The 24618-nt window shown below is 41.2% G+C and overlaps 1 protein-coding gene across 6 annotated transcripts in view; it reads left to right on the forward strand.

Annotated features, from left to right (window-relative positions):
• Positions 1 to 24618, forward strand: part of LOC149168193 (phosphoglycolate phosphatase) — a 242752-nt gene that overhangs the window by 75474 nt on the left and 142660 nt on the right. For 3 of the 6 annotated variants that reach the window (XM_089428161.1, XM_089428160.1, XM_089428162.1), the window contains 4 exons: positions 2492 to 2556; positions 2707 to 3300; positions 3425 to 3647; positions 4399 to 4545. In XM_089428161.1, the coding sequence (XP_089284287.1) occupies positions 2849 to 3300; positions 3425 to 3647; positions 4399 to 4545 (822 nt within the window). In that variant the 5' untranslated portion in view covers positions 2492 to 2556; positions 2707 to 2848. Of the gene's footprint in view, positions 1 to 2491; positions 3301 to 3424; positions 3648 to 4398; positions 4546 to 24618 lie in introns of all 6 variants that reach the window. The other 3 variants (XM_089428158.1, XM_089428157.1, XM_089428159.1) reach the window with 1 other exon arrangement.

Here is a 24618-nt window from a genome sequence, read left to right on the forward strand (position 1 = left end):
TCCTTATCTACATACTCTCCACCATTATCTGAGCGCAAAACTTTTATTTTCTTCCCAGTCAGATTCTCCACCAGAGCCTTGAACTTTTTGAATCGACAAAAAACCTCGTCCTTGGTTTTTAGAAAATAAATCCAAGTTTTCCTTGAGTGGTCATCAATGAAGGTAAGGAAGTACTAGGCACCACTAAGAGCTTTAGTGGACATGGGACCGTAGATATCTGAGTGTATCAATCCTAGTACACTCTTGGCCGTGTTTTTACTTCTAGGAAACGCTGCTTGGACATACTTTCCTAGAGCACATCCTCTGCATACATCATCTCATTCCGTACTAAGATTCGGAACTCCTGTTACAGTGCTCATGAGAATTCTCAGAGCCCCATGGTGCAAATGTCCCATTCTTCTGCGCCATAGTTTGTTCAAATCCTTGTCCCCATGACTGCTTATTAGTGCCATTGGTGATTCTAGTTGTAGTTTGTACAACCTGTTACTTTTGATCCCGATTTGCACTTTCTTTTTCCAGCTCGCGTGTTTGACGTATACCTTGTCCTTGATGAAGAAAACGTCATAGCCTTTGCCTTGAGGTTGCGACACGGAAAGTAAGTTCATCCCCAATCCTGGTACATGCAGCACGTTGGTAGCACGAAACCGCACTTCCGTTTCTGTTTGAAAAACTATGGTACCCTTCCCTATTGGAGTACATTTTGTCTTGTTCCCCATGGTGATTTGAAAGTTCATCTTCTCCTCCCGATAATCTGAGAAACATTCCCGGATTTCCGTCATATGCCAAGAGGCCCCACTGTCTATATACCATACCTTTGATGATGCAGAGCTAGTCACACAAGCCACTTCTTCTTCCAGCCTGGAAGCCAACATAGAGAAATCAAAATCACTTTCTCTTGTGCAATTTTTTGAAAATCTGTGCGAGTCTCCTGACATAGATGCCTCTGCATCATGGTCTTGACCCATAATTGATTTTCCCTTCCTGTCTCTGATTACTTCCTCTGATACCATGTGAAAATTCTATCATTGCAAACACTGATTTATTTTACCTACTTATTTCCCGATAAGTTATTTATGAAAATCCTTCAGTAAACATTAAAATAAATTCTGCTGCAGATATCACATCATAATACAGAAACAAACATATGCACAAGAATTAACACATCGACACAAATATTTTGGACAATCAGTCCCTAGAAAAACCCAATGTGGGAAAACCGGTGCAGCAAGGGAGGATTTTATTATTCAGCAATTCTTCAGTACAACTAGGTGCCAAACTGGCTTACCCAATAGAGAGAAAATTCTTCAGCACTTCCCGCTGTCTCAGCGTCAGCCTGGTTGACCTCTGCGTAGCTCCCAGACCCTCTACGTCAGCCCCTGCCTCTTTGCGTCAACACTAGGTCTCTCTGCGTCACCCACGTAGGCCCTCCAGTGATTGCAGAGTCTGCAACCTCTGTGTCTGCCTGAGAGGCTCTGCGTTTGCCTCTCCTCTGCGTTTGCCTCTCCAACCTGTGTTGTTCCCCTGGTGTTGCTCCCGACTCTCTATTCCGTACTTGCTGCCTCCTGCTGCTTTCCAGACCACTAGTTCGAATTTCTCAGCTAACCCCGCTCCAGAAATCGAATTGACTGGTCTCCCTCAGTGTGTTCTCTAACTGACCCTCAAGCCTCCTGTTATACTTTTCTTGTTGGTCCTTCAACGACCGAGATTAAATCTCTAATCAACGGCTAAGATTAGATTTGGCTTGATCCATGACTTTTGGAACATTCTAACCTAGTTTTATATTAATTCCCATTAATATTTTATTTTTCCTAAGTTTAGACTTAGGAACTCCATTAAAAATATTAATTATTTTAATATCTCCCACACTGGTTAGAATTTGCCCAAACCATTTCCGGGTCTTGGAGATCTTATGTGCTTTAGCCTCTCAACCAATTTTCATGGCTAGAGCACATCCTATGCTATCCCAAATCAACACTTGTTAAGGAGGAAGCTTCCACCCAGTGTAATGTGTCTTCTTTTACTCCATTTTCAACTTTAACGTGATGAATGCAGCTTGTTTTCCATTTAAAAACTTAAAAGTAAGTTACGCAAATATGTACCCCTACTTGGTTTGAAGTAGAAATAAAAATCTGCATAACATACTTCTTTTTCGTTGCTTTATTTTGAGTATATATTGTTCTACTAAGATGGTTTATCCAAATTTCACGTGCTTTCTCTTTTTCAGTAGAATACAAGTGGACTATCTTTTTTAGAGGATAGTGGTATTGGAAATTAAAACTAAGCAACATGTGGTGCGATCAATAGCAATTAACTTTTCTATACATTAGATGTAGTTAAGAATTGTTGCACTTAAAGTAATTATCTAGCATTCTTTGGTTGACCATCTGCTTAATGGCGGGATGCTGTTCTTTAATCTTTGTGTGAACAGAAGGCGATGCTGGTTGAGTTGCATTTAGATCTAAACAGTTTCATTTGGTATTTCTGTTGACAGATCTGCTTGACAGTGACAAAAGCATGCTTCTTAGCCTGATTGTTTGAACTTTGTATCCAAAGAAGGTAATGCAACTGGAGTGGTACTTAGGGGGGACTATTTGCTCCTCACCTATTATAATCCTTTAAGATTTTTAAGATGGCAGACTGGGCTGCTATTCCATGTGCGGTCTATCGTCACTCACAACCCAATCATTTTTGCATGAATGACTGCAGTTTTGGCACAGACTTTGCTTACAAGAACAGATGTTTTGGGGCTATTAAGAGGGACTTTTTCTTTGGGAGCAGGCATTCTTTGAAACAACATGGATGTCAAGGTGCTTTTAATTGCTTTTCTGTAGAACAAACAAAAGGAGACATGGCTGAAGGTTTACTTCGGATGCCTCTATACAATTCTCAGAAGACCTGTCTTTTGCACGTGCTATCATTTGGTCCTTTTAGAGAAGAGTATTCAAGTAGCAGTAAGCATGCCCTTCGGCAAAATATTTGCTCCTTTGAGTCATGTTTCAAGGATTCTTACAGTTTTAGGTCTAAACTTTTTAGTTCATCAAATGGTTCAATTTGGAGTTGTAATAATTACAACCTTTCAAAGGGTTACAGAAAATTTTCTGGATTTCAATGCCGTGGAGGTATAGCAGATCTTGGAAGTGTCATGGCTTTGGAGTGGGTGGATGAGTTCTTATTGGCAACCACTGTTGCCCTAGCATATATGGCCGGAATCATTACCCCAAGATCCCCAAATTCACGGAAAAAGGCAAATGAAACTGTCTATCAGGATGACTCCTCAACAGATAATACCCTTCTCAGCTGGTAAACCAATAATTTATGATCCATCAAAATCTTGATAGGCATTTTTATCCAACAGGATATCTGTATCAGTTATTATTTCATTTGACCTATCTTCAAGAATCTAATTCATGATTGTTGTTGTCAGGCTTGTTAAGGAAGAAAGCCAAAGTAATGTGGGTGATGTCTGGAGCACTGTGCAACAGAAACTGTTAGTAGCTTTGGATGCGGTTGATGATGATAGCAATTATGGAGTTAAGGATTTGGAAGCTAAAAATTCTGAGATAAGGCACATGCTAAGCTTACAGGCAATTTCAAAGGGTCCAAGATTAAGACTACTTCGGACCGCATTGGACTATCTTCACAAAGAGGCAGGTATCAATGTTGGACATAACTAATATTTTCCTATGGATGCCTTGTTTGGTGCATGTTGTTTGGAATTATATTTTGAGCATAGATTTGCAGGTTGGGTACCTCCAAAAATCAGTTTGTAGAATATAAGTTTTATTGTCCTGTGCTCCAGCTGTTTTAGCTTTGATGATCTATTTCAATTTAAGGAGTTGATTCATTTTCTGCTATTTGATTTGGATTTCCATGCTTAATCCTGATAACAGTCCCTCTGGTGACATGTTGGACACATCTTTCTGTTCCACTTCTGATCAGTATATTGTAGGTTGACCTCATGAATAACTATAGAACAATATGATAAGGTTCAGCTTTCTTTAAGTTGACTCTCTGAATTTAATCTTCTCTAGGTTCTACCTTGCAGAGATGACGAGACATGAGTATGCTCTTATAACAAATCCTTCTTATAAATTGTGCAAATACAGTGGTTGTGTGTTATTCAAGGATGAATACTAAGTTCCCTGTATGGATTTAACTAAAAACGTGCTAACAATATCCCTTTAAGAATAACCCTTTTCTATTCTACTTGCATAGGAATCATTTCAGCAAAGATTAGGGAAGTAAGTGGTTCACAGGAATTTCTTTAAAGTTTTTAGAAGGGTTTATATATCATTGCATTTCCCATTTCCCTAAACATTGAATTTATTGTTCTTATAGTTATTGTTTTTCCTCATTCGATATTTTGCTGATTGAGACGTTGTACAGTTGTGTTAGCAGATTGATAAGGTTCTGGAAAATGGTAATAGTCTAGAGCAAGATGACTGGAGCAGACTTCTATTTGATATTTTGAACTTATCAGTTGGACCAATATATGCAAGGTGGCTTGAAACAGAGCAAACACTTAACGACTCTGTTTCTTACAAGGTATTTTTCAAACTAAAATGTACTTTGGCACATTACAATTTTTTCCAAAGAAAAAAATTGCACTTCCTATTCATAGAGAGTATGGAATTACAGTCCTCATGTGCTTTCTGCAATCTACTTTTTACAAAAACCAAAAAGGAACTCTGTTAAAGTCTGCAACCTTTCTTCCAGATGGTCCTTTATCCCCTATATTATAAGCTGTATTAACATGCCCTTCTATATACACCTTACCTACCTTTGAACCAATCAAAATAATTGACTCATCTCCAGAATACCTCCAAAAAGAACTGATACAGGGTAAATCAAATAAGAGAATATCCCTTCTCAAAACATAAGCTGTAGGCATCTGTCAGATGGATATCACAACAAAAAAACATCTGAGAAATAAACACGGAGGAATGATCCTATCAGAAATCTATGAGAGAAAGAACAGAATCTCAATCCACTATCTCCTCTATCACCATGGAGACCTCCTCAAGCAATTGGCCTCCTTTTGGATAAGGAATCCACAATTATATTCAGTTCCTTGAAAATACTAGTAAATGTGACAAATACAAAAAATACTACAATCTCCTTTACATGATCACCAATTGGCCTGAGAAGTGTATTGTGCACTTGAGAACATCTCTTCATGCTGTTAATTACAAGGGAGGAGTTCTCAAATATCTGAACACAAGAAACATTTCTATCTAGTGTGCATTAAACATATAGTATAAGTTTCAACACTATGAACTCTGTGTAATTTTTTTGAGCCAACCCTCCAACCTGCTTTGAACTTCACATAGTTGTTGAAATTTGGTACCGGAGGACAGGTGGTTTCCTTAGGCTTTGATCTTTGGTCTAGGGAAAAGTGTCCAAAAGAATTTAATTTTTCTCCTAAAGTAACTTTATAAGTTTTATAAAGTTAAATCTAATTTAAAAGTGACTTTAAGTGATAAAGTTACTAAGTCTAATTTTAAAGTAACTTTTATAAAGTCAATGAAAAATTAGAAAGGAAAAGTGACTTTGGAAATAAATGACTAAGTGGGTCTTTATTAAAGTGGGGTGAATTAAAAAATAAAAAGTGAGATTTAAATGAACATTTCATCTCAGCCTTAGATCTCAATTTATTTCAGCCATTGGACTTAGGGATCACCCAAAAGTCACTTGGAGTTAGATTAAAGGAGGAAAAGGTCATTCATTCTTTCATGAGCAGATTGGGAGAAGGAGAGCAAGAGAGCAAGAGAGATTTCTGAGCAGGGAGGAGAAAGAGACAGCAGCTTGGCACACATTCCAAGGCAGCAGTTGAGCAGATTTGTACAGCTGGTTCAGCACACAGTGAAAGACAGATTTTGGCACGATTTTTGAGGAGTGGTTTGCACAAAAATCGAGGAGCAGTTTGCTGATTTTCCTGCACGCAAAATGAGGGCAATATAACACATTTATTGCAGTCTGTACACCGCATTTAATGCTGGCCGTACAACAACATTTAATGCTGAAAGTGGGCACAAAAATTGAAGAGGCCGTACAACATTTATTGCTGTCTTGTTTGCTGTAATTTCCAGTGCGCTGTGAGGCATGGGAAAAAAGATAAGTTGTAAATTTTCTTGCTGATTTTTTTGCTGAATATTTTTCACTGTAAAAATACAATTTTCAGAAATAAAGAAGAGCTCTCAAACTGGTTTTCCCCAAGAGTTGTAGAGGGTTTTTCCAGGGTCACATTGACAAAAAATCTTAGTGTTTAAATGTGTTTTAATGGCTGTTTATTACTGCTGATATTTATTTCTGCAATTTCTAGCTTTCTGTAAAATTTCCAGAATTTGTGTTTTCAGCAAATTTATTTTTTCCAGCTTGTTAAATGTATGGTTATGGGAAAGGGCATTTAACTATATGGGAGAAATAAGGAGAAACTGAAAACCGGGGTGGGAAATGAGAAATTTCTACATGGTATCAGAGCTTGAGTGCTGAAGGACAGTTTGGGACAGGGAAAGGAAAAAATTACAGCTGCTGATTTTTCACTCAGAAAATTCCAGCAAGCTGATTTTTTCATAAACAACAGTTTTATCTTTACTACAGCAGTGCTATTTTTCAGTTTTAGGACAACAGGATGTCATTGGGATTGAGGGTGGAGGATAGGCTGGATGGGCATACAAATTACAGCGTTTGGAAGGAGAGAATGCAGAGTATCTTTGAGGAGGCAGAAGTCTGGGATATCATGGTGCATACTACACAGAACCCTGCTGTTGTGCCTACTGATGCTACTCAGTTGGCTGCTTATAATAAAAAGAACAACAAGGGTAAGAGGCTGATTCTAGACGGAATCAAAGATCATTGCATTCCTCATGTGAGAGGAAAGAGCAATGCCCATGAGATGTGGACAACATTGTCCAATCTCTACCAGAGTACCAATGAGAACAGGAAGATGGTCTTGAGGGAGAAGCTGAAGAACATTAAGATGGGTAATGATAGTGCAGCTGGATATCTCACAAAGATTACTAATGTGAGAGATGGTTGGCAATGATTGGAGAGGCCATTCCACCCACTGAGTTGGTGCGGATTGCAGTGAATGGCCTCCCCCGTTCATGGTTGAACTTTGCTGATGGGTTTTGTGCACGTGAGACCCTTCCCACATGGGAGAGGTTTTGGGATGATTGCATTCAGACAGAGATCAGGAAAGGTCAGCTTGGGGCAGCCAAGCCAGTTGAGTAGGATGAGGATGTAGCACTGGTGGCAGGAGGCAAGAAAGGGAAAGGGAAGAAGCAGGTTTCCACAAGCAATGGTGGGGGCAAATGCAAAGGTAAAGGTAAACAGGGGAACACACAGAAGGACTATTCCAAGGTGAAGCGTTGGAATTGTCAAAAGATGGGACACTATGCAGTTGTGTGTCCGGAGAAGAAGAAGAAGGGGAAGAACCAGGACGTGGCAGCTTCAGCAGAGATTGAGGACTTTGCAGGTCGTTTTGACCGGGAGTTTGCGTTCACTACGTGTGAGTCCTCTGGTGCAGGATCACCTGCCACACAGGTTCAGAGGGAGCATGCTTTTCCCTCGATTAGCGGAGCATCTTCAGGTATCTGGTATGTGGATAGTGGGGTTTCACGTCACATGACAGGAGTCTGTGAGTACTTCTCAGAGCTTTCAGAGAGTGGCACTGATATAGAGGTAGTACTCGGTGATGACAGAGTTGTTAGAGTAGTCGGGGTGGGGACACTGACATTTCAGAGGGAGTCCAAACCTCCCTTGAAAGTGTCAAATGTTCTTTATGTGCCAAGGATGAGGAAGAACCTCATATCCGTCTCAGCGTTGGAGGACAGAGGATATGAGGTACTGTTCAGGGGAGGACAGGTGTTGATATATCCCAGGGGCACTCTAGCTGATTCAGCTAGAGTGATAGGTGTACGCCATGCAAAGGTGTACAAGTTTGCATTCCAGCCCCTTTTGGCATTGAGCAGTAGTACCGATAGCAGAGCTAGCAGTTCTGAGCTGTGTGAGATTCGGCACCGCAGGATGGAACATATGTATCATGGAGCCTTGAGGACATTGCGGGAAATCACTACAGGTGTGCCATATTTCAGTACTGATCACTTTGATACTTGCAGAGGTTGTGCGATGGGCAAGTTTGCCAAATCCCCTTTTCCCAGCAGTGACAACAGAGCGACTGGGATACTTGATTTGATTCATTCCGATGTGAGCGATCGAATGTCTCATGTTTCCTTGAGTGGATATGAGTACTATGTTTTATTCATTGATGATCACTCCAGGAGGACCTGGATTTATTTTTTGAAGACCAAGAGTGAGGTCTTCAAGCGGTTTCAGGAGTTCAGAGCTCTTGTGGAGACACAGACAGGTCGAAAGATCAAGTCCCTGAGGTCGGACAATGGAGGAGAGTACACCCTTGGAGAGTTTGTTGACTATTGTGCGGAGGCAGGCATTAGGAGGGAGTTCACTGTTCCTTACAACCCCCAGCAGAACGGGGTTGCAGAGAGGAAGAACAGATCCATCATAGGGGCTGCCAAAGCCATGTTATATGATCAGGGGTTGCCATTGTTCTTGTGGGTAGAGGCCTGCAACACAACTGTTTACTTGCAGAACAGAAGTCCGCATCGTGCCTTGGGGCACATGACTCCGGAGGAGGCTCTCTGGGAAGAAGCCTGATATTGGTCATCTTCATATCTTTGGATGCATTACATACTCCTATATACCCAAGGAGAAGAGGACCAAACTAGAGCCCACCGCAGAGAAGGGTATCTTTGTGGGCTACAGTGAGACCTCAAAGGCCTTTCGGATTTACATTCCTGCACAGAGGAGAGTTGTTGTCAGACGGGATGTGAAGTTCGAGGAGGACAGGGCCTTTAGGAGGTCACGGGAGTTAGAGTATCTGGATCAGCCAGACCCTCAGCAGTAGTTGAGTTAGTCGCAAGGATCCAGTGGGCAGGGATTAGGAGGATCAGGAGGTACATCTATGAGGATGTCAGGTCCGTCAGTGAGCAGTGGCTCACCGAGCCAGAGGGGTGGTGCTTCGGGTAGCATGCAGAGCAGTTCAGAGAGCAGTTCACTAGGGAGTCCACTGATGGACAGTTCACACGGTACCTCAGCTTCTACAGGTTCAGGTGCAGGCAGGAGGACAGCAGACAGACAGTGAGGAGTTCAGGCTCCAGATGATGATGAGGAGGAGGAGTTTGATTCTCCGGTGGGAGAAGTGCGCTTAGGGAAGAGGAAGCCCAAGTGGCTTCAGGACACCTTGAGAGATGCCTCATCTATTGCTGAACTGAAGAGGCCGGTCAGAGAGAGTAGACCACCTGAGAGGTTTTGTAGCTATATGGCGATGGTTACCACCATCCTTGACTTTGAGCCTTCTAGCTATGAGGAGGCAGCTAGCCAGCAGGTCTGGAGAGAGGCCATGCAGGAGGAGTATTCTTCTATCATGAAGAATGATGTTTGGGAGGTGGTGCCGAGGCCTGAGGGCAAATCCGTGGTTACTTCTAGATGGCTTTACAAGGTAAAGCATGCTGCAGATGGCAGCATTGAGAAATTCAAAGCAAGGTTTGTGGCTAGAGGGTTCTCCCAGGTAGAGGGAGTTGATTATGAGGAGACCTTCGCTCCCGTGGCTCGATATACTTCGATCCGCTCCATTATATCGATAGCAGCAGAGATGGGTTGGAAGATCCACCAGATGGATGTGAAGACTGCATTTCTCAATGGCATCATACAGGACGAGGTGTTCATTAAGCAGCCACAGGGCTTTGAGGTGCATGGGAAGGAGTCCCATGTGTGCAGACTGAAGAAGGCTCGTTATGGCCTGAAGCAAGCTCCCAGAGCTTGGTACTCCAGGATAGATACATATTTGCAGGGGATGGGTTTCACAAAGAGTGAGGCAGATCCGAACATTTATTTTATTGTGATTGGTGAGGAGCCTCTCATTCTGGTGCTGTATGTGGATGACTTGGTCATTATAGGTGCAGAGAGACTCATAGAGGACTGCAAGAGAGATCTTGCGACGGAGTTTGAGATGAAGGACATCAACTTGATGCATTACTTTTTGGGCTTGGAGGTGTGGCAAGACGAGGGGCATTTCTTCCTGGGGTAGGGGAAGTATATTGTGGACATCCTTAGCAGATTCCACATGGAGGATTGTAGACCCATGTCGACACCGATGATCACTAACTGGAAGAAGCTTCATGCTTCGGATTCCGAGTTGGTGGATCCCACATTGTACAGGTAGCTGATTGGTTCCTTGATGTATTTGGTCAACACTAGACTAGATATCTGTTTTGCAGTCAACACAATGAGTCAGTTTATGTGTGAGCCTAGGAAGGTTCACTGGGTGGTTGCAAAACACATTTTGCGGTACTTGCAGGGGACAGTGGATTATGGTATGGACTACAGGCAGGGAGATGGAGTGAGATTGGCAGGATACATTGATTCTGATTGGGCAGGTTGTGCTTCTGATAGGAAGAGCACTTCAGGGTGTTGTTTTGGGTTGGGTTCAGCAGTAGTGTCATGGTTCAGCGGGAAGCAACAGTCAGTAGCACTGAGTTCAACGGAAGCAGAGTATATGGCAGCCAGTCTAGCTAGTTGTGAGGCTATCTGGCTTCGCAAGATGTTGTTTGGCTTATTTGGTCAGCCGTTGAGACCTTCAGTGATTTACTGTGATAATCAGAGTTGCATTAAACTCACGGAGAATCCAGTATTTCATGATAGGTCAAAGCATATCGGGATCAGATATCATTTCATCAGAGACTATGTTCAGAAGGGAGCTGTGAATCTTGAGTATATTTCCACTGATGAGCAGGTTGCAGATATTCTTACCAAAGCCTTACCACGGGGCAAGCATGTCTACTTTAGAGACAAGATGGGTGTGGTGAGGAACACCTTCCTCAGTAAGAGAGAGTGTTGAAATTTGGTACCGGAGGACAGGTGGTTCCCTTAGGCTTTGATCTTTGGCCTAGGGAAAAGTGTCCAAAAGAATTTAGTTTTTCTCCTAAAGTAACTTTATAATTTTTATAAAGTTAAATCTAATTTAAAAGTGACTTTAAGTGATAAAGTTACTAAGTCTAATTTTAAAGTGACTTTTATAAAGTCAATGAAAAATTAGAAAGGAAAAGTGACTTTGGAAATAAATGACTAAGTGGGTCTTTATTAAAGTGGGGTGAATTAAAAAATAAAAAGTGAGATTTAAATGAGCATTTAATCTCAGCCTTAGATCTCAATCTATTTCAGCTATTGGATTTAGGGATCACCCAAAAGTCACTTGGATCACTCAAAAGTCACTTGGGGTTAGATTAAAGGAGGAAAATGAGGAAAATGTCATTCATTCTTTCATGAGCAGATTGGGAGAAGGAGAGCAAGAGAGCAAGAGAGATTTCTGAGCAGGGAGGAGAAGGAGACAACAGCTTGGCACACATTCCAAGGTAGCAGTTGAGCAGATTTGTACAGCTGGTTCAGCACACAGTGAAAGGCAGATTTTGGCACGATTTTCGAGGAGTGGTTTGCACAAAAATCGAGGAGCAGTTTGTTGATTTTTCTGCACGCAAAACGAGGGCCGTACAACGCATTTATTGCAGTCCATACAACGCATTTAATGCTGGCCGTACAACAGCATTTAATGCTGAAAGTGGGCATGAAAATCGAGGAGGCCGTACAACATTTATTGCTGTCCTGTTTGCTGTAATTTCCTGTTGGATGTGAGGCATGGGAAAAGAGATAAGTTGTAAATTTGCTTGCTGATTTTTTTTGCTGAATATTTCTCACTGTAAAAAGACAATTTTCAGAAATAAAGAAGAGCTCTCAAGTTGGTTTTCCCCAAGAGTTGTAGGGGGTTTTTCCAGGGTCACATTGACCAAAAATCTCAGTGTTTAAATGTGTTTTAATGGCTGTTTATTACTGCTGATTTTTATTTCTGCAAGTTCCAGCATTCTGTAAAATTTCCAGAATTTGTGTTTTCAACAAATTTTTTTTTTCCAGCTTGTTAAATGTATGGTTATGGGAAAGGGCATTTAACTATATGGGAGAAATAAGGAGAAATCGAAAACCGGGGTGGGAAATGAAAAATTTCTACAATAGTGAGACTCAACATGGGTGGGACTACTTGCAAATCGATTCCAAACACCAAAACTCCAGAGGCCGGAGTTGGTGATGGGACTTGCTTTCATATTGCTTGTATCCTCCTACACTATGGGTGTATAGGTGACACCTCCAGAGAGTTGAGAAATAACAAATTCCACCTGCATTGTAGAAATCCCGTGGTCCCTGCTGAGCTCCATCAGAAACTCCCCAAGAGTGGGACTTATCAATTGACAACTCACTTAGCTGTCTCGGGTTACCTTAATTCACTTGCATTCTACAATTTGGCACCATTGGTCTCACTTGAGAACAAACCTGAAAAGAGGAAAAGGTTATGTATTCAAATATTATAGAAGTTCTTGCCAGCCATTGCCCCAAATGACTAAGCATGGAATAGATCTGCATTCTTTTAATTTTTTTTCCTCTAAACTAAAATTGGTAAATTTATATTATCAAGTGCTGCAGCTATAAGCTGAACAGCAAAGCAATACATAAATAAAGCTGCGAGGGTTGTTTTCTGGAGGAAGCTCAGATAGAGTATTATCAAATACTGATGCTATATCATCCCTCCCATCAGGTGGACCGACCGGAAGAAAAACACTGTGAGGCTGATCCTCAGAACACTGCTTAGAAGAAGAAGACTGAAAAAATCCTCTGTCTTCATCAAATACTACATCCCGACTGAAGCTAAGACGACCGGTGGCTATATCTATCAGCCTATAGGCCTTGTGATGATCACTGTAACTTGTCATCATGAGTTTTTGGCTTTTGGAATCCAACTTAGAGCGCTTAGCAGGTGGAATCCAAACATATGCAACTGAGCCAAATACTTTGAGGTGACTGATCTTAGGCTTACGGCCAGACCAAACCTCTTCAGGAGTCTTCCTTCTAACAGCCTGAGTAGGTGATCGGTTAAGAAGATAAACAACAGTAAATACTGCTTCAGCCCAGAATTTGTTTGGAACACTCCTGTGTTGTAACATGGAACGAGCCATTTCAACAACCGTGCGGTTGCGACGCTCGACAACACTGTTCTGCTGAGGAGTGTAAGGTGTGGTTAATTGACGTTTGATGCCATGAATATCACAGAAGTTGGCAAACGCTGAAGAACAAAATTCCCCCCCATTGTCGGTCCTAAGGGTCATGATGTTACAACCAGATTCTTTTTCCACTAAGGTTTTAAACTTCTGAAAGGTACTAAGAGCATCAGATTTATTTTTTAGAAAATACACCCACATCTTTCTACTGAAATCATCTACAATAAGTAAAAAATATTTGCAAGCAGTGATAGAAGTTGTATTCATAGGACCGCAAATATCAGCATGAAGTAACTGAAGTACCTTAGATGTGCGCCAAGATTCTCCATTTTTGAATGAAGACCGATGTTGCTTTCCCGCTTGACAGGCGCTGCATACCCCCAACTGCTGAGTCTGAATATCAGGTAATCCTGACACAAGTCCCTCCCGAGAGAGCTGAGAGAGATACTGCATATTTAGATGCCCATATCGCTGATGCCATAGAGTGCTGATAGGAGAGATACGTGCTGCTAGAGCCACTTCTGGAGAGTCACCGGTGTCAAGTAGCCTGTATAGACCATGGTCCTCTAGGCCAACAACAACTGTTAAACTAGTCTCCCTGTCAATAATGGAGCACTTGTGTGCACTGAACACTACATCAAGCTGAGGAGAATTCCTCATAATCTGGCTGACAGATAGCAGATTAATTTCCATACCAGGAACATAGTGTACATTCAGGAATATGAGTGTGCGCCCACCAGACTGAATTTGAACTGTACCTCTGCCAACTACTGTGTACTTTTCACCTCCGCCAAATACCACGGAATCACTGAAAGGTGAGAAGTCAATAAACCAGTCACGCCTGTGAGAGAAGTGGCGTGATGCACCAGAATCAATGTACCATGCAGAGGAAGGAACATGATCTGAAGACCTTTTAGCCATAAAGGCGTAAAAGGCAGAATCTGTCTGCTCGGAATGTTCTGCAACATTTGCTGTCTGATGGGGCCCTCCCTGTTTCTTCTGTTCAGAAGCAATCCTCTGTCGGCAATCTTTCTTCATGTGACCGAACCTATGACAGTAATTACACTGCACACTTTTCTTCCTAGCAGGATCAAAAGGCTGAGAAGAGCCTTTCTGCTGAAAGGACTGAGAGGACTGATATTTTGCAGCAAATGCATTTTCCGATGACACTGATGAAGCACCACTACCAAACTGCTGTTTCCACCGATCCTGCTGCAGAAGTTTGGTGCATAACTCTGGAAACTTCAAATCAACATTTGTGGTGGTAATGTTGAGTGTTTCTATGAAGTGTTCATAAGATTTCGGTAGACTTTTCAAAGTAATGACTACCATATCTTCTTCCTCCATGGTCCGACCAATGGCTTCGAGCTGATCTCGAATGTCTTTAATTCTGTTGAGATGTTCCTGTAAAGACATATGTTTGTCCATCATGATGGAGAACAACTGATTTTTGAGAAAAAAAGCTCTGCTTTTGTCAGATGTCTCGTGCAGTTCTTTCAACTGTTGCCAGATCTCGGCAGCTGTCTTGCCAGACGGAATCTGTGGTAACTGATCATCAACGACAGAGAGCTTGAGAAGCATAACAGCCTCTCGATTTCGATCATCAAATTTATCTTGATCGGTACCGGCTGTACCGGGACGAAGCTCTTTGCCCAAAATGAGCTGATCAAGGCGCCTGTATTCAAAAATGGTCAACATTCTTTGTTTCCAAATGTTATAGTTGTTGCCATTAAAGCGTTGATTTCCTTCTAACATCAGATTGGTGAGCGTGGCCATTTTCCCAAAGACAATACAGAAGTCTGACACAAAATTTAATTTAGCTGCCCGCTTATCAAAACAGAATTTGTTCTGCTAGACAGGTTTAAGAAAAATTAAAAATATATATATATATATATATATATTTACCCAGCAAAAAAAATAAATCTCCAAGCAAGTGCTGCACTATTGGTTTAGTTTCTACCAGTAGCGATCAGGTACAGGTTATATTCGAACCTTTGACATCCCTACACGGTCTCTGCAGTCCTCTGACGCTGCTGTATCTCCTTTTTTTTTGTGGCAGTATATGCTGTCAAAACATTGAATTCCGTTCGATGTATTCCTAGCAGTAAAAATGCGTATATCTGGTTCTCTTTATTCAGATTTCGCAAGGCATGTCATTCTGTCGGCAGAAAGTTGTGCGGGAGAAATGCATCGACGTCGGAATATCCTTAGGCGGGAGGAGAGTTTCTGTTGCAAGACGCGTCAGCATTCACCAATACGTGGACTAAAAAATGAGACCACGTGAGCCGTCGTTTTGTATACGTGAGCCGTCGCTGTCTTTGCTACGTTCCGCGACGGACTGCGGTCAGATAGCTCTTTATCACTGGTAAACTCCACGGCAGCGTCGTGTCTCCCGATGATTTACACGGCAGCTCCCTTAATTCGCACAGCAACAGTAATAATAACCGAGCCGAATGAATCCGTTGACACTTCTTCAGCTATTTACATCAACTTCCCCGAGTTTGATGCAATGAAATATTTGTGGCTGATCCAGGTAGGGTTTCAATTCAGTTGAAGGTAAAATGCTCTGCAATTCTTGAAGAAGAAGCCACGGAGTCGTCTTAGACTATATCTACGGGATCGTCCTTACTCGTGTCTGCTTTGAAAGTGTCGATTCTGAGGCCTAAGCTCTTCTTTTCTGACTACGGAGCAGTAGGATTTCCTGCCATTTCTGCAGTTGAAAGAGCCGGCGAGGGTTTCAGGTTTGAAATCTGTAGAAGTAAGGAGAAATTGCCGCCCTATGAGAACACGACAGAGACGCAGGAAGAACCGACTGCGATTATCCAAACAGAATCGGTACACCAGCAAGGGAAGGCTAAATTTCTAAACCAGATCCAAGAGTTTCTTCAATTTCTAATTCCTCAGAAATGCAGAAGAAGAATCCATTTCTGTATCGAGATAGACGACTGTAAGCTTTTATCACAGTGAGCAAAGCCGAGGCTAAGACTCAGTGAAGGCTACCTGGCTTACAGAGGGCTCGACCTTAGAAAGGAATGAAAGAAAGAACTCAAGAGATTATGATGCAGAGAGAATAACTGTTCAAGAAATCTCTTTTTCTGGCTCTCGTACCATAAAAGAATGTCGAATGAATTAATTTAGAAATGAGCAAGAAGCTCAATGATAATACAGAGATATTTACAATAATAGAAACATCAAGTTTCTATGTAGAATATGGAAACACTCAGTTTCATCTAAGAAACTGCTTAAACGAATAAAAATAGCAACAGCTAAAAGAATGAGTATTAAATACTAAATAGGAATATTCTAATAGAAAGAAGACTAGCAAAGCAGGCAGACAGAGTATGCAAAAAACAAAATCTCTATATCTTACTGGGTGTAAGCCTTCAGAAAGTTCCTGCTACTATGTACTTTCAAAAGATGCCTAATATAAGTATTGATTTACAAAACATGGAGACTAATGAAAGACATGGTTGCTGATGGCTTCATCCCATCCAATATTGGAAGAATGGGAATCATGAATGCTGAGATCCATGCCCTCTATCATTTGATGCATAATATCTTCTTCCTCGAGGTCCTCTTGATCTGATTTGAATGACATTCTGTAATTAGAGGCAGCTGAGTGTAAACCTTTACTAAGATTGCAGACCATGTTTATCAGCATGGAACATCCTGCTTCCAACACTTAAATTTATTGTTTCTGCTGAACTAGGGTATTCATGGCCAAAACATTCTGATAAATGCACTAACGTTCATTTTCATGGTGTGTGGTAGTTATTGAAAAATTGAGATTCTGTTGCTATCGATAGATTCCTCATGTTTGCAGAGCACTCTACGAAATTCTTATGCCTCTTTGTAATCCATTTTTAGGGACTGATACCCAATCAGAAGAGAACAAATCTACGAGTCCCTGAATACAACCTTTATCTTTTTTAGTCTATCTATACTGACAAGAAATGAGCCAAGAGGGGTAAAGCAGGGTGGGTGAGGGACGATATTCTAATACCCATATGTCAAGCAAGACCACGAAACTGAGGTCACAAGCACCTAGAACTCCAGACACCACAAAGACAACATAATTCCAGAGTAGGGCTATAATGGAGCACTACAAGACCACCAGAACCTTTTGCTCTGTATAAAAATTCCAAAGCACATGCGATAGACAGAGAAGTCCTTACTAGCAAGGCATGTAGGCATGGAGCAGTCCACCACCAGTCAATGTCACCTCTCCAGTCTTGATAAGATATACTGAAGGATTCAAGATATTGGTTGGGAATTAAGTTTAGCCTGTAGGGTCTAGTGAATGAGTCCCATTCTCTTTGCATCTCATTCCCTCCCTTAATATTCCATGATGGTGGGAGTACCATGACATGTTGATTATGAAAGTGATAGCATGCCTCCATGATTAGTAAAATGCAAATGAGCTTAGGGGATAGCTTGCGTAAATAGATACCCATTTCTTTGAAGGATCCTGACATTTAACTTGGTTGTTTCATTTGCAAGAATTTCTCTTTGTTGATTGAGTTCCCCTAGGACTTGGAAGAAGGAAACTACTTGGAATCTGGGGATCTCCTTTTGAATCCTTGCTATGAATGATGCTAGTTTGCCATTGGAGGGAGTCTTCTTAGAAGTCATTAGGCTGATAATTATACTCTAGTCGTCAATGACAATTAGAGTTCTTACTTCATTTGCATTTATTGAGATTTAACCTTGAAGGAGGGCATACGCCTTTTCATGGATGTCGCTAAACCCCATGCATAAGTCAATTCTTGTCATCTCTTGGGGTCAAGGATAATCCCCACTACACCTACAACCCTTGGGTGTCTTTACAACACTTCATCAAAGAAGAAAATGTGAGTTTTTATTTGGAGTTACCAATCTTGGAAGTCTTTCTCATTTAGTCTTGACTCTTAATTGCCATAATAAATGATGAATTGGCTTGCAAGTGATTGATTTTGGACCTGGAATTGAATCCATATGTTTGGGTTCCTAGAGACAACCTCCAGGTTGAAAGAGGTCAGTGCCTAGGACATCTTAGAGTGTTTGAGGGATTTATCATTAGCATCCAGCATTTGAAACATATGATGAATTAGAATTGGTTCAGATATCTCTTCCAAAGGCAGATTCAATCATAAGCACACTTTGAATATTCTCTAGATCTGGTGGCCTACTTGTAGAAACATGCAGTTACCTTAGTTGTTGTAGTATAGGTTGTTAGGATATTCCGACACATAGGAAATAGTTAAGTTCAACTTGGTCTAGTTTAGAGTTAGGTATAGAGTTAGGTAAAGTGTGTTTCTTTACCGTTGTACATATTGTAACTTACAATCCGACGGTCACGATATGTAGTGATCCGACGGTTCATTCTCTCCTCGGTATTACCGACACTTGATCCGTGGCTTGACACCCGATTGGTCCATGAGTTCTATTTAAAGCGCATGGAGGGTCATTGTTTGGGTAATCTGTGCATGAGAGAAGCTTATGTAAATTTTCATTCTTTGATTAATAAATTGCCTGTAGTAGCCACGTTGGCGCAGGCCGTGGACTATTTCCCTCTTTGAGGGTTTTAACCACGTCAAAAATACTGGTGTATTGATCTGTGATCTGGTTGTGAGCGGTGTCCTTTTGGTGTTCTTTCTGAGGAACTTACCCTGTAAATTCCTACATGGTATCAGAGCTATTTGAGGGCCGCGTCCGTTGGTGATCTAAATCTGAAGCCAGTAGAACTGCATGCGACTGTCGTTTCCTAGATCTGCTGTTTCTGACTGCTTTCGGGCCAAGAGGACTGCTCTGTTGCGTTTGGAGCATCTGTTCCAGTGAGGAACCCCTTTCGTTTCACGTGAAAAGGTTTCCGGTAGCCCTAGCTGCATCATTTTTCAGATCGGGAGGTATACAGTGTTTTTGCAGTTTACTGTTATTTTCTCTCTGCTTATTTCGGTTTCGGTTTATTTTCCTTTTTTTAACCGGATCTATACCTTTCATTTCTGCGTATGCTCTTTGCCCTGCGACTCTGTGCGATCTGGGCAAATCAGAAACAGAAAGGAAGGATTTTTCTCATGCGTATGCTCTTTTCCCTACACCTTAGTGTGATTTCGGAAAATCAGAAACATTGAGAAAAATATTTAGTTTTTCGGCTAAAGCTAACTTTGAGATTTTTTTTTAAAAAATATCTAGTTTTTTGGCTAAAGCTAACTTCGAGCCGCAAGGTTCGTTTTTCTTTGCATATTCGTGTTGGGTTTTGTGTTTTGTGTTTTGTAGGGAAAAAGAGCTTTCTCAAGGCAAGCACGCAAACCGAGGCCCCCCCCTCTCTCTCTCTCTCAAATTTTTTGTATAGATCAATTGGTTCAAAGCTATTTTAAGAGAGTAGAGGTCTTGGGTTCAAGTCTCCATTTTGTGGGGGCGGATTTTTTTCATTCCCGCACATTCGCGCACTTTGCCGACAACTTCAACAATTTTTTTCAAAAAGCCATAACTTCTTCATCCGGAAGCCTTTTTCAGAGCCGTTTTTTTTAAAACAGCCTAATTTTTCGAGATCTATCCATTGGAACACTTACTTTCAGCATCTTCAGCTTCAGTTTTTAAAAAAAAATGGAAAGTCCATGCCAAGTCATTCTTGACAGCACTAACTACTTCCAATGGATAGCCTACATGAAGATTTACTTAGAAGTAAAGGTCTCTACAGAATAGCCACAGACCAAGAGAAGAAACCAAAAGATGAAGACAAGGCTGCAAAATGGGAAAATAGACAAGATCAAGCATGTGGTTTGATAGGGATGTCTATTTCTCCTGATCTTAGATTCCATATTGCAGAACTTGAGACTCCTCATGAAGCATTGGAAAAAATCGCTAAAGTTTTTGGGATTAAAAATGAAATTAGAGCCCATCAACTTGAAAATGAGTTGCTTACTTTGGATCCTAATAATTTTTCTTGCATTGAAGATTTCTTGTCCAAATTCAAGACCCTTAGATATCTCTTGGAAGGTGTTAAGGTTAAGAAAGAAGATGGTAACCTTATTTATTCCATCCTTACTAAGTTGGGACCAGCCTACTCTGTATTTGTTTCCACTTTCCATTCTACAAGGGAAGCTTTCATTTGTCAAGGAAAAGACTACAAGGCCCCTTCCTTTGACTCCTTTTGTGATTCCTTAATAAGAGAACAAGAAAAACTCTTACACCTTGGTCTTCTTAATCTTGGAAACTCTTCCACGAAAGCGTTAGCCGCCCAGCAGCAACCAAATTCAAAGAATCCTAAGAAGTCATATCCTCAAAAGAATGGTCCTAAACCAACTCAGCCTCAAAATGAAAGATCATTTCAGCAAAATGATAAGACCAATAAAAACAAATGGAAGAAGACTGATAGACATTGTAACTTTTGTAATCGAGATGGCCACTTAGAATCTAAATGCTTTAAGAAGATGGAAGCCTTGGAAGCCGCAATGAAGAAACATAACATCCATGTGGAGCCTACTTCAACTTCAACTTCCGGAATGGCACTTTCTGCATGTCGTTGTCAATCATCTCAGTCTGGTTATGCATTAAATGTATCTTCTTCCTTCTCCTTCTCATGAGTGGCTCATTGATTCTGGAGCCTCTTATCACATGGCCAAAAACCAAGCCATGTTTTCTTCTTTAAATGATTGTAACACCAAAAATATATATGTTGGTGATGATAGATCTCTTAATGTTGTAGGGACTGGAACTGTTCATCTAGACAATGGTCAGTTTAATGATGTATTATGTGTTCCAACCTTATCCTGCAACCTTCTATCTGTATATCAGATAACTCATTCAGGTGAAGGTAAAATTGTTGAATTTTCACCTCATGATGTTGTAATCAAGGATCTAAGAGATCCTAAACAGATTCTAGCTACTGGTATTGCTGATGATTCCACAAGGTTGTATAAGTTTCACAACTTTGGGTCATCAAATCTTCCCTCAGTATTTGTTGCTCATAATGATGAAGTGAGCAAACTTTGGCATGAGCGATTTGGTCACTTAAACTATCGCTCCCTTCAGCATCTATGTAAAGAAAATATGGTGACAGGTCTTCCTATGGTATCTTGCAGAGATGGTGTTTGTTCCGGATGTGTACTCGGAAAACATCATCGGGACAGTTTTGACAAACGTGCCTCTTGGCACGCCTCAGCCCCTTTACAGCTTGTGCACAGTGATTTATGTGGTCCTCTTCCTGTTGCTTCATTCTCTGGCTGCAAGTATTTCTTAACTTTCATTGATGATTTCTCCAGACGCACTTGGGTATACTTCTTAAAACTCAAGAGCGAAGTATTTAACACATTTTTGGCCTTCAAAGCCTTTGTTGAAAAACAATCTGGACATCAAATTCTTAAGCTAAGAACTGATAATGGTGGAGAATATGTTAAAAACACATTCATCAACTTTTGCACCGAAAATGGAATTCAAATGCAACATACTGTTCCATACACTCCACAACAAAATGGTGTAGCTGAAAGGAAAAATCGCACCTTAAAGGAAATGGCTAATTGTATGCTGCAATCTAAAGGACTCAGTCTTAGTTTTTGGGCCGAAGCAATTAATTGTGCAAATTATATAATCAATCGCACTCCTACTAAGGTTCTAGAGAATATCACTCCAGAAGAAGCTTGGAGTTCCATTAAACCAGATGTAAGTCACTTTCGTGTTTTTGGAAGTGAAGCATGGGCCCATATTCCAGATGAAAAGCATAAAGCTTTAGAACCTAAGAGTGAGAAATGTACTTTTGTTGGATATTCTGAAGATGTAAAAGGTTATAGACTTATTCCATTTAAGTCCAAAAATGTTATCATTAGAAGAGATGTAAAATTTGATGAAAATAAATCGGCCTGCGAGCCTAGTCCGGCGGATGTGCCACCTCTTCCTATCTCTTCTACTTTTGAAAACATTTCTTCTTCAGATGATGAAAGTGAGGATGATAATCCTCCCCCACCTTCTCAGGATCCTCAACTTCCAAGATGGGTCCGTGCTACTCGGGATGCAGCAGGTGATCTTGCCGGTGATCCTACAGATCAGCGACGTACACGTTCTCAGTTTGAAAGAGCCTCTTCTTTACTGGCTCAAGCTCCAGTAAATCATGATCCTGACACTTTTGCAGAAGCTTCAGGCCATCCACATTGGGAAGCAGCTATGAATGAAGAATATCATTCATTGTTGGCAAATGATACATGGGATCTTGTTCCTCTACCAAAGGGACGCAAACTTGTTAGATGTAAATGGGTTTACAGAACCAAGTATGGACCAGATGGGAAAGTTGATAAACATAAAGCTCGTCTTGTTGCTAAGGGCTTTTCACAGGTTGAAGGCATTGACTACACTGAAACCTTCTCCCCTGTTGCCAAAATGAACTCTATCCGCCTTGTTCTTTCCCTTGCTGCCTCTTTAAAATGGGAAGTCCATCAGATGGATGTTAAATCTGCCTTCTTGCATGGGGACTTGCAGGAAGAAATCTATATGGAACAACCCATTGGCTTCATACAAACAGACTCCAGCCTTGTTTGTCGACTTAAGAAATTCCTTTATGGTCTCAAGCAAGCTCCTCGGGCTTGGTATGCCAAAATGGATAGCTTTCTTTTAGAATCTGGCTTTTCTAGGTGTTATTCTGACAATACTGTCTACACCAAGAAAGTGGGCAACTCTCTTATCATCCTTGTTCTTTATGTTGATGATCTTATTCTTACTGGTAGTGATCCCAACCTTATAAACCATGTGAAGTCCAGCCTTAAAAAGAAATTTGAAATGACAGACTTAGGACACTTACACTATTTTCTCGGTCTTCAAGTCTTGCAATCCAAGGAGGGTATTTTCCTTTCCCAGTCCAAGTATGCTTGTGATATTCTTCGTCATTTTCACATGGAAGACTGTAAGCCAGCCCCTTCTCCCTTTCAGTCTGGAGTCAAACTTTCAGTCTCTTGTACTTCTCCTGAAGTTGATGCTACCTTATACCGTCAACTTGTAGGAAAACTCTTGTATTTAACCCATACTCGTCCTGACCTTTCCTTTGCTGTTGGCCTTGTTGCTCGTTTTATGCAAAACCCCCGTGAAAGTCATTGGAAAGCAGCTAAAAGAATACTTCGTTATGTTCGAGGTACAATACAGTTTGGGATTCATTACAGTGCCAAAGCAGCTCCTCTATTAGTTGGTTTCACTGATTCTGATTGGGCTGGTGACCCTGATGATCGAAAGTCTACTGCCGGTTATGTCTTCACTCTTGGTTCAGGACCTATTACATGGGCTTGTAAGAAACAGGCTGCCATTTCTCTTTCGTCAGCAGAAGCAGAGTATCGTGGTGCCGTGGAAGCTAGTAAGGAAGCCTTGTGGCTTCGTCAGATCCTATCAGAGTTTGGCTTTGAGCAGCAGCATCCAACCACACTTTGGTGTGATAATCAAAGTGCCATTCAGCTATGCAAAGATCCAGTCCAGCATCAGCGCAACAAACACATTGAACTACACATGCACTTCATCAGAAAGCTCATTCATGACCATGTTCTTGAAGTGCAATATTGTTCAACAGATGATCAGGTTGCAGACATCTTCACAAAGGCTCTCACAGAGGCGAAGTTCACTAAACTTCGATATATGCTTGGAGTTCAGGAAGTTGTCACTAAGGGGGGATAGGCTCTAGTGCCTCCTTCCTTCTCCTATTGTGTCATATTTGTAAATCCTTCAATCCTATCCCAAGTTGTTCTTAAGGGGGGATGTTAGGATATTCCGACACATAGGAAATAGTTAAGTTCAACTTGGTCTAGTTTAGAGTTAGGTATAGAGTTAGGTAAAGTGTGTTTCTTTACCGTTGTACATTTTGTAACTTACAATCCGACGGTCACGATATGTAGTGATCCGACGGTTCATTCTCTCCTCGGTATTACCGACACTTGATTCGTGGCTTGACACCCGATTGGTCCATGAGTTCTATTTAAAGCGCATGGAGGGTCATTGTTCGGGTAATCCGTGCATGAGAGAAGCTTATGTAAATTTTCATTCTTTGATTAATAAATTGCCTGTAGTAGCCACGTTGGCGCAGGCCGTGGACTGTTTCCCTCTTTGAGGGTTTTAACCACGTCAAAAATACTGGTGTATTGATCTGTGATCTGGTTGTGAGCGGTGTCCTTTTGGTGTTCTTTCTGAGGAACTTACCCTGTAAATTCCTACATAGGTGAAAGAGGAACGTAAAGAAAAGAAACTTAATGCAAAGGGCTGATACCAGAATCCTGTGCACCAAACTTCAGCAGAAAACATGGAATAAACTGTGTAAATGAAAATTCAGAGGACACAGAGCGCCTATTAAGAACATCTGACCTCACACATCACAGACATTGTTTATCATATAATGACATAGATGAATCCATGACTGTGTAAATGAAAATTCAGAGGACACAGAGCGCCTATTAAGAACATCTGACCTCACACATCACAGACATCGTTTATCATATAATGACATAGATGAATCTATGACTTAGAGGTTAAGTTCAGCAGCTACAATTATGCA

Source organism: Pinus tabuliformis, chromosome 4_2 (assembly GCF_031772625.1).
Source record: "Pinus tabuliformis cultivar Carrire ecotype Pingquan chromosome 4_2, CPIR1, whole genome shotgun sequence".
Taxonomy (NCBI): domain Eukaryota; kingdom Viridiplantae; phylum Streptophyta; class Pinopsida; order Pinales; family Pinaceae; genus Pinus; species Pinus tabuliformis.